Source organism: Crotalus tigris, unplaced genomic scaffold (genome assembly GCF_016545835.1).
Source record: "Crotalus tigris isolate CLP2741 ecotype Arizona unplaced genomic scaffold, ASM1654583v1 scf7180000023654.2194447, whole genome shotgun sequence".
Lineage (NCBI taxonomy): Eukaryota > Metazoa > Chordata > Lepidosauria > Squamata > Viperidae > Crotalus > Crotalus tigris.
In genome coordinates this window covers 594,579-608,770 of record NW_024100101.1, presented here as the reverse complement: position 1 = coordinate 608,770, position 14,192 = coordinate 594,579, and the positions used below count along the sequence as shown (strand labels likewise).

Below are 14,192 nucleotides of genomic sequence, written 5' to 3'. Positions count from 1 at the left end.
GAAAGGTTTCAGCAAGTTGAGTCAGAAATGTTTTTGAAGGACCATGTTTTGCAGAGTATGTTCCACTAGGTTCATTAAATACTCTGCCATTACTCTATTACTATTTCATCTGAAAGAAAGTAGCTTGTGGAAAATATATTAAAGCATCAAGATAGAAACCAGGAGACTTAGTCCTAGTCCTGCCTTAGATACAAAGCTAGCTGGGTGACCTTAGGCCAATCCCTCTCTCTGAGCACCTAGGAAGGAGATATTAGCAAAACACTTACAAAAAATATTGCCAAAAAAATTACAGGGAGTTGTCCTTATAGTTGCCAGAAGACTTGAATAGAATAGAGCTGGAAGGGACCTTTAGGGTCTTCTAGTCCAGCCCCCTGCTCAAGCAGGCAAACCTATATCATTTCAGACAAATGACTGTCCAGTCTCTTCTTAAAAACCTCCAATGATGGAGCGCCCATGATTTCGGAGGGCAAGCTGTTCCACTGGTTAATTGTACTCACTGTTAGGAAGTTCCTCCTTAATTCCAGGTGCTTCTCTCTTTGATCAATTTCCAACTATTGTTTCTTGTCCTGCCCTCTGGTGCTTTGGAGAATAACATGGCCCCCTCTTCTTTGTGGCAGCCTCTCAAATACTGGAATACTGCTATCATGTCTCCCCTATTTCTTATTTTCTTTAGACTAGCCAAACCCAAGTCCTGCAGCTGTTCTTCATATGTTTTAGTCTCCAGGCCTTTGATCATTTTAGTTGCTCTTCTCTAAACTTTTTCCAAAGTCTCAACATCTTTTTTTAGTATGGTAAACAAAACTGGTTGCAGTATTCTAGGTGTGGTCTTACTAGGGTTTTATAAAGCTTGGATATGTGTTTTTGTATGTGTACACATACATGTATATATGATACTATATGTATTGTTTTTATTCGTTGGGGTTTAAAATGTTATTATTGTAAACCATCAATAGTTGTTAGAATTTATATACACAAGTAGTTAGTTAATAACACTAAAAATATGAACCCTGGGAATATTCATATCTAAAATAAAATGAACACCAAGGTACTAATTAAAACTATAAAAGTTTAATTTAAAAACGCCAAGCTTTCGCCGTCACCTGCCGGCATCATCAGGGCTGGGCCGCCAGGGTGTGAGAGAGTCATTTTATAGGCAAGCCGGAGTCTGCACCCGGCTCCTTGATCTCATCACCGGGCCCAATTGGTTAAATTGTGCTCCGGTGGTTCGTTTCTTCCTGTCCTTCCTAGCTACGTGTGTATCTTCATCTACCTTCTTTTCTTTGGCTTCTGAGGCAGGTGGCATAAACTCCTTGTCTTTCCGATTGTCTCTATCCCTCAATCCATTCTCCCTTTCGGGTTCGAGTGGTAATTTGCATTTGTCCTTTTCTTTTCCCAGATCACGCTTTATCCAGTCACTTTCTCTATGAGTATCTTTCTTTTCGTCCTTAACGCCCCTCCCTCGTGCCCAACTGTCATCAAGATAGTCATACGCAGTGTTCCAAATCGGTTGGGGTGGCTCAATAGGTTGTTTTTCTATGGGGGTGATCTCATAGTTATAATTATCTTTGACTACCACACCCTTCCCTTCCTTTTTGTCCTCTGCGCTCTTGTCGCGCATGCTATAATCTGAGGTCTTGGTCTGGGGGGGGGTGGAGTTGCGATCTTCCTGAACGTGATAACGCTCCTTCTTTACCCTCCTCTTCATTCCGACGTCTCTCGCTCCTGCGTGTGTATGACAGGAGTCTTTGGAGTCCATGGGTGTTGCCAGTAGGAGGCGCGGTAAGCTGATCTCATTGGCTCCGCCCTCTCTCGCACCTCTCCGTCTGGGCTCGTTTTTCTCCTTACTTTCCGGAGCGTCCGCAGGCTTGCTGTTATGCTTGGCGCCGTCCCGCACTCCATATGTTTTTGGGCCGGCTGATGATGTGGAGTAGGGGGATCGCTTCTTCTCCCTTAAGTCGGTCATCCTGTTTCTTTCTGAGCGTCGGTGAGGTGTCCGGTTTAACGATCTCTCCCCATCTTTGTCTATCGTGTCTCCTTGCACGCTAAGTGGGATATCTCTGATGTTCATAATGCAGGGGTTCTGGGCTTTAATTTCTATCGCTCTCTTATCTTTTTGCAAGCGTGTTAACATTGCGGGGATAGTGGGGATTCTTAGTCGCTGTCCCTCCTCTTCTGGATTGCACCGAGCTGACTGGGGGGTTGGCATATCACTTGTGGCTTTCTCGCTAGGTTTGTTGTCGGGCCGGTAGTAGCGAGATGGGTGGTTGGTCGCACTCCATGATCTAAGTGCCAAGTGTGCCGGACAGAGGTCAATATGCCGGTTGATAGAGCTGCTATTGGATAGCCATGCTTCCTTTAGCAGTCAGCCTCCCTTTGTACTGTCACTAGCCAAGACGTCTACCTCATTAAAATTAAAGCGGTGGCCCAATTCCGCCATATGAGTCCATATCTGGGAGTGCTGTTCTACTAACACAAGTAGTTGTAGCAAACAAATAAATCTCTTTAGCTAATAGACCAAGAACTAATAGTTGACAGTACATATTTGGTTTATTCCTGAGTTTATTTTATTCCAAATCTCTTTTCAGTACTGCCAAGTTTATTCATTAAGATTTATGAGCAGATGTATTTACTTTTAGCACAACTTAGTCTTCCTCCTTCTCTACTCCACCTGTTCTTTTCAAACAAGCAATATCCTTTACCTGTGGTACTCCAGACATAGGACTCATTCCACCAGATCTCTGTTATAGCTATTAAATCATATTTCCTTTCTGCACTGAGTTCAAGCTAATATTGCTTACTTCCCATATGCTGATCTTAAGCTACAGACAATGAAGGCCATGAACTTTGGGAGCCAATCTTCTCTCTGTGTTGTCACTGAATGATTTAATAGACCTCACTGCAGCAGAATTTTCTCTTCCTTCTATAGACCACAAATCTTTATCTGAGTTTTTTACCACAGGGTTTTCATCTCCAACACCCCAGAGGCAATAAAGTAAAGCCCTTCAATCTCACTTCCAAATGCCTAAATAGATATTATTCACAATTAGAAAGATTAGATTTTTACAAGATCTTATTAACCAGGTACATTGAAACGGAAGGAAAGAGTGAGGTTACAGAATCTTGTATGTACTTTTCAATCCATTTATCTAGTGGTGGGATTCAAATATGTGAACAACCAGTTCTGTGTGGATGCTGCTTCCGGAAGTCCATTCTGGGCCTGGGCAACAAAAAAATTAGCTACCGGTTCTGCAAAAGTGGTGCGAACTGGCTGAATCCTACCACTGCATTTATCTATAGGTTTACTAGGATGAGGATCCGTTGGCTCTCTGGCTGATCATGATCTCTTGTCATGCCTCCTTTATTTGATCTAATAAGTCTTCATCCATGAGCTTAGTATGGTCTGAGTCCTCTGGCCTTTTCAAACATCACTACAAGTTTGCACTCTAAATAAATAGCAAATGGTTTACAGACAGAAATATAAAAATGTCATAAGCAGACTTCCAGTTTGCCGACGCAGCCACCATGGATGCCTGGAAAGCGAGCTCCACCTTCCTCGTCCAGTTTCGCATTGCTGGGGGACCTTGAAAGGGTTGAAAGTTGCCCCGTAGAGGTGACCAGCAAGGAGGGGCTTTTGCTGGATTGTAGGAGATCAGTAGCTCTCCCACTAGAGCCGGCATTAACCTCCAAACCAGCGGATGAAAGACCGGCCATAGAAATATGGCCCGTCCCTAGGCTGCAGACAGCCGAAGTCACACTTACCACCAGGCAAACGTAAAGCAGCGTGGAAGAGACTGGGTGAGATCTACTTCTCTTAAACCCTAACTATCTTTTTGTTACCTACATAAGCTGCTAAAGTATTTTTCCCCCTGTGGAGAGGGAAGGGGGATTTTACCCCTCCCTCCAGAAACAACGGCGACCAACCATCCAGGGGAGCTAAAAAGTTGAAAAAATAATTGGATCCCAATCGGAATTTTATTTCCTAAAGCTGGGTATTAAAAGAATTTCTACTTTCTATTCTTTATTTCTATTTTAACTGAAGATCTGGGTTTTTTCTTAAAACTGAAAACTGAAAAGATTAAAATAACTTTGGGGCGACATCTTGTGGCTAAGCTTGATATTTCAACTTGTTATTGTCTAAAAGTACTTGGCTGACAGCCCAGAAAGTAGATAAGACTTGGGTAATTTTGAAACACCAACTGTGAGAAGTTCAGCTGTGCTTTTACTCAGTGGAAAAAAAAGACTCTCTTTCTGGACTTCCTGATTGTAAAGCTTCTAGTCTTTATGGGAAAAGATCAGGAACAGACTTTTCCTATGGAAGAAGATCAGGAACAAATCCTTTTTATGTTGAAAGCAATTTATCAAACTCTCCTTACAGCTGGTGAGGAAATAAGAGCCTATAGAAAGAAACAAGAAAGTAGCCCGGATACACAAACTCAAACTTTGACTACAACTAAAAAAATCAACTATATAGAATGTAACAGAAAAAGTGGAATAATTAAATATTATGACAGAAGATTCAACTGCTCAACAAACTCAGATAATGGAAAATCCAGGAAAAAAAATGACAATGTGGAAAAAGGAAAAGACTTTCTATATAAATCAGAAGGAACCTGAAAAATCAAGAAGAAGAACAGATGGAAGAGAAGATAAACACTTCAGGACAACTACATTGAGATGGAAAAATAAAGAGATCTGCTAGACTTGCTAGCCCTTCCAAAAAAAAATGGCAATTGGTTTTTTTCAACAGCAAATAATATATATAACAATACAAGGAGATTTGTTTGATGACTCAAAAGCACGGACATGGAAGATGATTTGGCAAAGAAAGCTAGAATAAGACTGAAGAAAAATGGGGTTTTGATTTACTTAAGAGAATTAAAATAGAATATACCCAAATAGATAAAATGTGTATTTAGAATACAAGATATTATTATGAATGGAGATAAAGGAAACTTTGGTCACTTAAAATCTAGAAGTATAAATATTAACAATTAAATTTGAATATTGACTTGCTCATAAAGGTTATATAAAGGTGATTAAGATATATATAAGCTAAAAACTTATTGATGAATGTAATAAATATGTCTTGACGCAGCGGACCCAAAAGCATGGATATGGAAGATGATTTGGCAAAGAAAGCAAGCTAGAATAAGACTGAAGAATGGGGTTTTGACTTACTTTTGAGAATTAAAATAGAATATACCCAAATAGATAAGTGTATTTTGAATACAAGATATTACTATGAATGGAGATAAAGAAAACTTTGGTCACTTAAAATTTAGAAGTATAAATATTAATAGTTAAATTTGAATATTGATTTGTCATAAAGGTTATGTAAAGGTGATTAAGATATATATAAGCTAAAAATGTATTGATGAATGTAATAAAAATTATTCGTTTTAAATATGAGATAGTAGATGCAAAGAGGAAGAGAGACAAGACATATTTTTGCTGTTGACAGCTATTAGAGAAAGGATTTCTGCTTAGTTAGTCATGCTCCTCTCTTTTTGTGTTTTCCTTCTGCTGAATTTAGGAACTTACAAGATTAGCAAATACTAAGATGCTTAGTATATATAGTAATAGAGATTTTGTGCTATATGGGGCAATGTTTCCCACACTTCTTTATGTATTTCTTTATAAAGATACATGTGCTTTAAGATCATCTGAGGAAGTGCACCAACAGATCCTTGTACGAGTACTAGAATTATATCTTTTTTATACTGTCTAAATGTTCTTATGTTTGCTACCAATCCAGATATCATGTAAAAGTAGATTTATTTGTCAGATATTTTTAATTTTACTTTTATAAATTTTGTTTTGAATGTTGCAATAGTTTTAATCTGCTTCTCATCTAAAGTTCTAGAGAATTAGAGTTTCAGTGTTAATTTACTATATTCTTTGTCTACTTTCAGTTTTATAATTTTTTATCATTTCATTTTTACCCTGCCTTCCTCTATTAAGGTTGGTCAAAGCAACTATTTTTTATTTTATTTTTTGTAAATCATAAAGCTAATCTTGCTATATTAATGGTTGGTGTTATTTGTCATTATAAGTATCCTTAAAATATCCCTTGATCACGCAGAGCGTATTAAGAGGAGGAGGAGGAAGAAGAGAGGGAGGAGGTAGAGGGGGAGGAGGAGGCTAGGAATAGAAAGAGTAGCAGGAAAGGCAGTGGGAGTAGTAGTAGTAGTATTGGTATTGTTTGTAAGGCACCCAGAGTTGCCTCTAGACTAGATGGGTGACAAATAAATAAATAAATAATAGCATTAGTACTATTAATATTAATTTTGCCTTTCCAATTCTTATCCACCTATGTTGGGTGAGGCTCTGGTATTTGAAGCCCCCTGTACATCTGCAAGCATCAGACAGCCAGGCGCATAGAATCCATTCCATATCAAAGATGTAGTGCAGGGATAAAAAAAAAATGGATTGACTCTTATTTCCTTGCCTATATTTTTCCCAGTGACATTTTTCAAGTTACAGTATTGTTAAACACTCTGGAAAAGGCATGGTAGTGTTTTTGACGTGGCATCCCTTTCAGTCTCTTGCTCTGTTCCCCTGTTCAGTAGGAAGGGAGATGATCCTGCATGCCGGAAAGTGGAGGGTGGGGTGGGGGAAGAGAGAGAAAATCTAAGAAGAACTCTGTAGGAATAGCATTGCTAAAATTAGCTGAACGTGCGCTGTGAAGGTGTGCCTAATTGGATATAACTTTGTGGGCAAAGTGGAGCAATTCATCACTGAGACATGTCCTTTTTCTTTAAGTCCCCCACTGACTTTTTTTTCCAGACTACAGATTAATGGGTACCACAGGAACTTGGGAGGAAAATGTATTTCAGTGAATCTTTTGACCTCTTGCAGTTCAAGATCAATTTTTAATCGTTTCCCCTAGATAATCTGCTGTGGACAGCCCCTTAAAAGTAAAGTGATTTGTGTTTGACCAGGGAATTGAAATTCAGTGTATAGGCTGAATATGGGGGCCATGGGACAGGGGAATCAATGGACAGTTCCATCTTGGTTAGCCTATTGTACAAACAACACAATTGGGCACCTTTCAATTCATTATTGGAGCAGTAAGAGAGAAGATCAGGCAGAAACCTATTAAAGACGTATTAGGTACTGGATCACACCTAGATAGTTTTTTCAGGCACTTCAAACCTACAGACTTTATCGGGAGCTTCATAGCGTCACAGTTAGACTGAATTTATAATTGAATATAGTTGAAACATGGCCTACGTATATTAACATTGGAGGTGCATCTGATTAGTAATCGTCCAAACATACAATTGACCTGGGACCTCCTTCTCCTCAGCTCTCTTGCTTTCATAGGTTCCAGTGTACCCCCTCTAGTTTCTCCTGATGGCTTTTATAGAGTTTCGTATATTTTCTTTCCTTCAAGTAGACTGATTTTTTACTTCCTGTTCAGATGCTGCAAAGCTTCAGCATTTTGTTGCTAATGCCTTCTCTCTTAGCAATTGCAAGGTGTAACGTCTGTGACATCATGAAAGGTAAAGAGATTTGCAAAACCTTCCATGTCACTGCACCATATTATTCTATAAGCCTAGGAAAATAATTTATAACTTAGATGCCTTTTGAGCCTCTGTCTTCTGATTTATAAGCTCTTCTTTCCTTTTTCACTTCCCTCTTTATATACTTCAGGGGAAATCACCACCACATCTCTACTGGACCGGGAAGCTAAATCAGAATATATACTCATTGTGCGAGCCATGGATGGTGGTGTTGGTCACAACCAGAAAACTGGCATTGCAACTGTAAGTTTCACTGCAGTGGCTTCATTTGATGTTTGTAATATAGTTAGGTATCTAAATTCTTTTAGCAATAATTGGCCTTTCTATCTTGAACAGAACTGTTCTTCCTTGACTTAGAAACTTTCAGGTGTCCACCTAGTCAGCAATTTAAGAAAAGAAAGAGTTGAAGTTTTTTGCAGGCTTGTTGAAATGTCATCTCAACTTGGTTTCCCATATTATATTACTATATGTCATAATAATACATCAAATGTATCTTCTACATATATTCAGTAATTAAAGAATTTACTATTCTGTTAATGTCCTTTTCTGTCATAGACATTTTAAGCCAGTAACTGAACTTTAATATTTTTCCACAAAAACTTAACATAGAAAATTTGATTTCACCATCCTGGTACATTTAAAGCAACCCAAGAGTCCTTCCTCTGATTTAAAAAAAAAAATAAGGGTGAAAAAGGCTGACTATAAGACACTTTTCTTAAGAAGTTATTTAGTGTACATCACTTTTTAAAAAGGAGGAAAAGGAGGAGGACGGGATTCTGTACCAGTTGCAAGATATGGCTGAGATAGTCATTTTCTTACCCTTTTTCTGTCATGAAACAGTTTTGGTCTTCCATTCTCCTATTCATATCATTTTTGTACCTAACAGGAAGCTACAAACAGGAATAATTAGAAAGATTATAGAATTAAGGAGATATTATTGGATGGAATTTAAACCAAAGTTACTTTCTATCTGGAAAAATTAGCTCGCCCATGTTTGGGGGGAAGTGATTTTTCCACTTGTTAAATCCTTTCAAACTAGATTAAGATATTTCTCTTCCTGTACAATGTAAGCAAAATGCCAGCCTTTGGATGTCTTTGCAGAATTATTTTGAATTCACTACTTATATTTTCACAATTTTTCATTCAACTCATTAGAGGTTTTCTGAAGCTGAGAATTTTATCTTGTCAGAACAATGACAAGCCTTCTGTGGATTGACTTGACAATATGGAGTTCTCGATTTTGATTTAGGACATCACAGTTTGTACTGTTGCTTCATTATTAAATTTTCTAGATTATTTTGGCCAGTTATTATAATTCAACTGAGACGAACCCATATTTTCAATTTCAAATGAAGTGTGAAAAATTTTTTCTGCCTTTTAGAGCATAAGGATAATCAGCATGCCAAGATATTAGTGTAGTAATAATTGTTTTATAATTGTTATTTATTCTACCCTCTCCTCCTTTTTCTCCCTGGCTTGGAACGTTTGAGGAAAATACATATTTTAGGCCATATTATTTATAAGCAGGTCTAATATTTTAATTAGAAAAAAAGCAACATGACAAAAAAAACTTTGCAAAATTAAGGAAATATTCTCATTTGATCTGGTCTGTCTTTTGCCATAACCACTTTCTTTACCATACAGTTTTAGAAATTCCTTCCCCTTTCTATTCTGTATTTATTTTATATTTCTTTTCTTCTCTCTCTCTCTCTCTCTCTCTCTCTCTTGCTTTTTATCTCCTCCTCTTCTCCTTCCCAGATATTTTGTAAACCATCAAGAATTGCTTTTTTATCAGGTCACTGCCCTTAGGCAAACATCTAATAGGAATTTTAAATGCTTTAAATAATTTAAAGGGACAGTGAGAGATCAAGGCAGCAGGTTTTAAGCGTTTTCTTTCTTTTTCCATTGCAAACCGCTTCCATGATTCGCTGTGATGTCTATAGTTTTAGATGTGATTATTATTTTATTGGCTATTCATTTGCATTATCTTAAATATATCTTAAATATATCCAAATTCTTTTGCCTCAGGTTTTTTTTGTGAATTCTGTAGAAAAAATCATTCATATTTATTTATTTATTTTTTATTATTTTTTATTTTTAAAATTTATAAGCCGCCCCACTCCCGAAGGACTCTGGGCGGCTAACAATAAAAAAAAACCACATAAAACATAATAAACAACAATACAAAAACAATCATCCAGGGGTAAGGTTTTATAAACCCCAGGCCTGCCGAAAAAGCCAGGTCTTAAGTAGCTTACGGAAGACCAACAGGGTAGGAGCGGTCCTAATCTCCGGGGGGAGCTGATTCCAAAGCGTGGGCGCCATCACAGAGAAGGCCCTCCTCCGCGGCCCCGCCAAATGGCACTGCTTGGCCGACGGGGCCCGAAGGAGGCCCAGCCTGTGGGATCTAACTGGACGTAGGGAACTATGAGGTAGTAGGCGGTCTCGCAAATAGCCTGGCCCTGAGCCATATAGGGCTTTAAAGGTAATGACCAACACCTTGAATTGGACCCGGAGACCAATAGGCAACCAGTGCAGCTCACGGAGGATAGGTGTAACATGGGTGTATCGAGGAGCACCCACTATCACTCGCGCGGCTGCATTCTGGACCAACTGTAGTCTCCGAATACTTTTCAAGGGTAGCCCCATGTAGAGCGCGTTGCAGTAGTCCAAATGTGAGGTGACAAGGGCGTGAGTGACTGTAAGGAGAGCCTCCCGGTCCAGGTAGGGTCGCAACTGGTGCAACAGGCGAACTTGTGCAAAGGTCCTCCCAGCCACAGCCGTCAATTGATGTTCCAAATTCAGCTGTGGATCAAGGAGGACACCCAAGTTGCGAACCCGCTCTGAAGGGGGTATATTTTCCCCCGCAAGAGTCAACACTGGACAGTCGACATGATCCTTGGGAGGCAACATCCAAAGCCACTCGGTCTTGTCAGGATTGAGCCTGAGTCTGTTAACCCCCATCCAGACCCTCACGGCTTTGAGGCAACGGCCCATCACATTGGCCGCTTCACTGGGAGAGCTCGGGGAGGAGATATATAACTGGGTATCATCAGCATACTGATGAAACCTCACCCCGTGCTGTCTGATGATCTCACCCAGCGGCTTCATATAAATGTTAAATAGGAGGGGAGAGAGGACCGACCCCTGTGGCACGCCGCATTCAAGGGGCCTCGGGGTTGACCTCTGCCCTCCCACCAATACCGATTGCGACCGGCCAGAGAGGTAGGAGGAGAACCACCGTAAAACGGTGCCTCCCACTCCCACCCCTTCGAGTCGTCGCAAAAGGATACCATGATCGATGGTATCGAAGGCCGCTGAGAGGTCAAGTAGCACCAAGACAGAGGAATAACCTCTGTCTCGGGCCCGCCAGAGATCATCCATCAGCGCGACCAAAGCGGTTTCTGTGCTGAAGCCGGGCCTGAAGCCAGATTGAAAAGGGTCTAGATAATCCGCTTCATCCAGAGACCGTCGGAGCTGGAGCACCACCACTCTCTCTACAACCTTCCCCACAAAGGGGAGATTGGAGACTGGACGGAAGTTATTTAAATCAGCCGGGTCCAGGGTAGGCTTCTTGAGCAGGGGCCTCACAACCGCCTCCTTCAGGGATTGTGGAAAAGACCCCTCCCTCAACGAAGCGTTGATCAACACCTGGAGCCAGCTTCGTGTCACCTCCTTGGCAGCCGAGACCAACCAGGAAGGACACAGGTCCAATAAACAAGTGGAGCACTCATTGCTCCCACTGCTCTGTCAACATCCTCAGCGGTCACAGACTCAAATTCATCCCATAAAACTGAGCTAAGACCTGCCCCAGTCATCTCGAAAGGCCCTGCCCAATCGGAGTCTAGGTCTGTCCGAATCTGAGCGATTTTGTCTGATAAGAATTGCACAAATTCCTCCGCTCTATCCTCTAAGGCAGTGGTTCTCAACCTTTCTAATGCTGCGACCCCATAATACAGTTCCCCATGTTGTGGTGACCCCCAACCACTTATACATCACTGGGTGCCAGGGGCATGGCCAAAGAAAAGGGGGGGAAATGGCGGACAGCCTTGTTTGGCGACCCCCGTGAAATGGTCGTTCGACCCCAAATGGGGTCCCAACCCACAGGTTGAAAACCACTGCTCTAAGGGCTCCCCAGCTTCCCGAACATTAAGTAGGGAACGGGTCACCCTAAACAGGGCGGCGGGGCGAGATTCTGCAGACGCAATAAGTGCGGAAAAATGTGAACATTTTCATTTTTATTTCATTTCATGGTAGCATGTATCAGTAAAAGCTACAGACATTAGTATCATATGGTGAAATAAGAAATGCAAAACTGCTAATGATAAATCTCTGTTTCTTATGCTTTGTTCATATAAGGCAGTGTTTCTTAACTTCAGCAAGTACATAGTACTATCCAGTATTTGAGGGGCTATCACAGGGAAGAAGAAGTTGACCTCTTCTCCATAGCACCTGAGGGCAGGATAAGATGTAATGCAGGGGTCTTCAAACTCGGCCTTTTATGACTCATGGACTTCAACTCCCAGAATTCCTTAGCCAGCATGCCTGGCTGAGGAATTCTGGGAGTTGAAGTCCATGAGTCATAAAAGGGCCGAGTTTGAAGACCCCTGATGTAATGGACAGAAACTAGTCAAGGAGAGAAGCAACCTAGAACTAAGGAGAAATTTCCTGTCAGTGAGAACAATTAATCAGTAGAACAGCTTGCCTCCAGAAGCTATAGGTGCTCCATCATTGGAAGTTTTTAAGAAGAGATTCAACAGTGATTTGTCCTGAGTGATATAGGATCTTCTGCCATGAGCAGGGGAATGGACTAGAAGATCTCCAAGGTCCCTTCCAACCATATTAGTCTATGTTCTATGATGAATGCTCCAACATGCTGACTGGAGAATTGTAAGAGTTGAAGTCTACACATCATAAAGTTGTTGAAGCTGACAAACACTGACATAAGCCAATTCAGTGTTCTGGTGGTGGTGACTATTGTTATTTTTACTATTATTATTTGCATGGGGTGACTCAAGACATTTACATGGAGGCCTCCCCTAAATTTAGACCACCAGAAGCATCCATAGAGGAGAGAGCAAACAACAAAAGCAGCAATATGTGAATAGAGTGCAAACACTTCCCCTTGTATTAGCCCTTCAAGGTAGTCCAGATAAGAAACACAGTTATAGAACACAGAATAATAGAATTGGAAGGGAGCTTGGAGGACTACTAGTACAACCCCTGCTCAAGCAGGAGACCCTTTACCATTCTGGACAAATAGCTCTCCAATCTCCTCCTCTGTTTTGTTTTCCTCCTTCCTTGGGGGCCAGATTCAATTGGTGTTGGTAAGGAGAGATATTTAGCCCTAGATTATGACTACTGTTTTTATTGTAAGGTTATATAATTTTTCTCCTCCTGTCCTTTTACTCTCCAGAAAACTAGAAAGGTCTCTTCAGAAATGTTTTACACGCATACACACACACCTCTTGTGGATTGAGATTGTCTTTATATGACAGTTGTCCAATCTGTGTCTCTTTCTCCTCTTTTCCAAAGTCATTCCTACATACCGTTACACCTTGTATATTGTGACATTACCACCAGAGTGGTCCTCAACGTATGACCACAATTGGGTCATTGTTCTAATTTGGTGCGGTCATAAAGCAAGTTATTACTTGACTGGGCCCTATTTTACAAACATTTTTACTGCTTTCATTCAGCAAATCCAGCTTCCCCATCTGACTTTGCTGGTCAGAAGCTGGCTGGGAAGGTCAGCAAGTCGTGATCTCATGACTGCAAAACACCACAACTATTGTAAATGCAAGTCATTTGCCAAGTGCCCAAATTGTGATCATACGACTATGGGGTGGTGTGATGGTCACATCTTTGAGGACTTATTCTATATGACTTCTTCTGAGGCTGTCGTAACTTGGAATCCTCATTAAACAGTTATAAATCAAGGACTACTATACATACTACTGGACTTTATATTCCAATAATGTGATGAGGTTTACCTCATTAAAATAGAAAGCACAGGATCCTGCAGATATTTCTAATTCCTGCAGGCACAGCAAGGTAGATTGGGCTGAGAGGGAAAAACAGAGTCATCCACAATGAATCATCCATCCCTTTCTGGTCAAATGGGAACTAAAATCTGTCTCCTCAGTTCATGTCTGACTGTCCCACCTTTCCAAAGTAAGAATAGCTGGAAAGGCCCTAACTAGTAATAGATTCACTTTTTTCTTGCTCATCACTGCCCACAGCCAGAAAGACTATTTAAAGAGGGAGTTTCACTTGTGCATACCCTGAGAAATCAAAAGACCCCAATCCCTTGGTTTAAATAAGGCTATTTATCATTTGCTACAATATTGTTATAGTGATTGAGGGATTAAAGAAGAATTTGTCCATGTCAGCATGCACATTTTGGTGAGCAGTTTAACTTTGAGATATCTGCGCTGGTTGAATTCCTCCTGAGTGCATTGTGTTCTCCCAAATTAAAATAGCATTTATATCTATTGTGCTTCAGCATTATGATTCTGAGGAATAAAGGTTGTTCTTACCCTGTACCACAGTACTTTCTACAATGAACAGGCCAATATTCTCATCTAATAATTCAGACAGGACAAATGGTATGGGAACAGTAGACACGGAGTGTCTTGAGTGTAATTCATTTTCCATTTCTACTCG

The 14,192-nt window shown here is 40.5% G+C and overlaps 1 protein-coding gene across 11 annotated transcripts in view; it reads left to right on the top strand.

Annotated features, from left to right (window-relative positions):
* CDH23 (cadherin related 23) overlaps positions 1-14,192 on the top strand; it is a 641,486-nt gene that overhangs the window by 431,368 nt on the left and 195,926 nt on the right. For 10 of the 11 annotated variants that reach the window (XR_005553851.1, XR_005553852.1, XM_039320524.1 and 7 more), the window contains one exon: positions 7,657-7,769. Coding sequence is in view for 8 of the 11 variants with exons in the window: in XM_039320524.1 (XP_039176458.1) it covers positions 7,657-7,769 (113 nt within the window). In the remaining 3 variants the exon portion in view is untranslated. Of the gene's footprint in view, positions 1-7,656; positions 7,770-14,192 lie in introns of those variants that run through there. The other variant, XR_005553854.1, reaches the window with a different exon arrangement.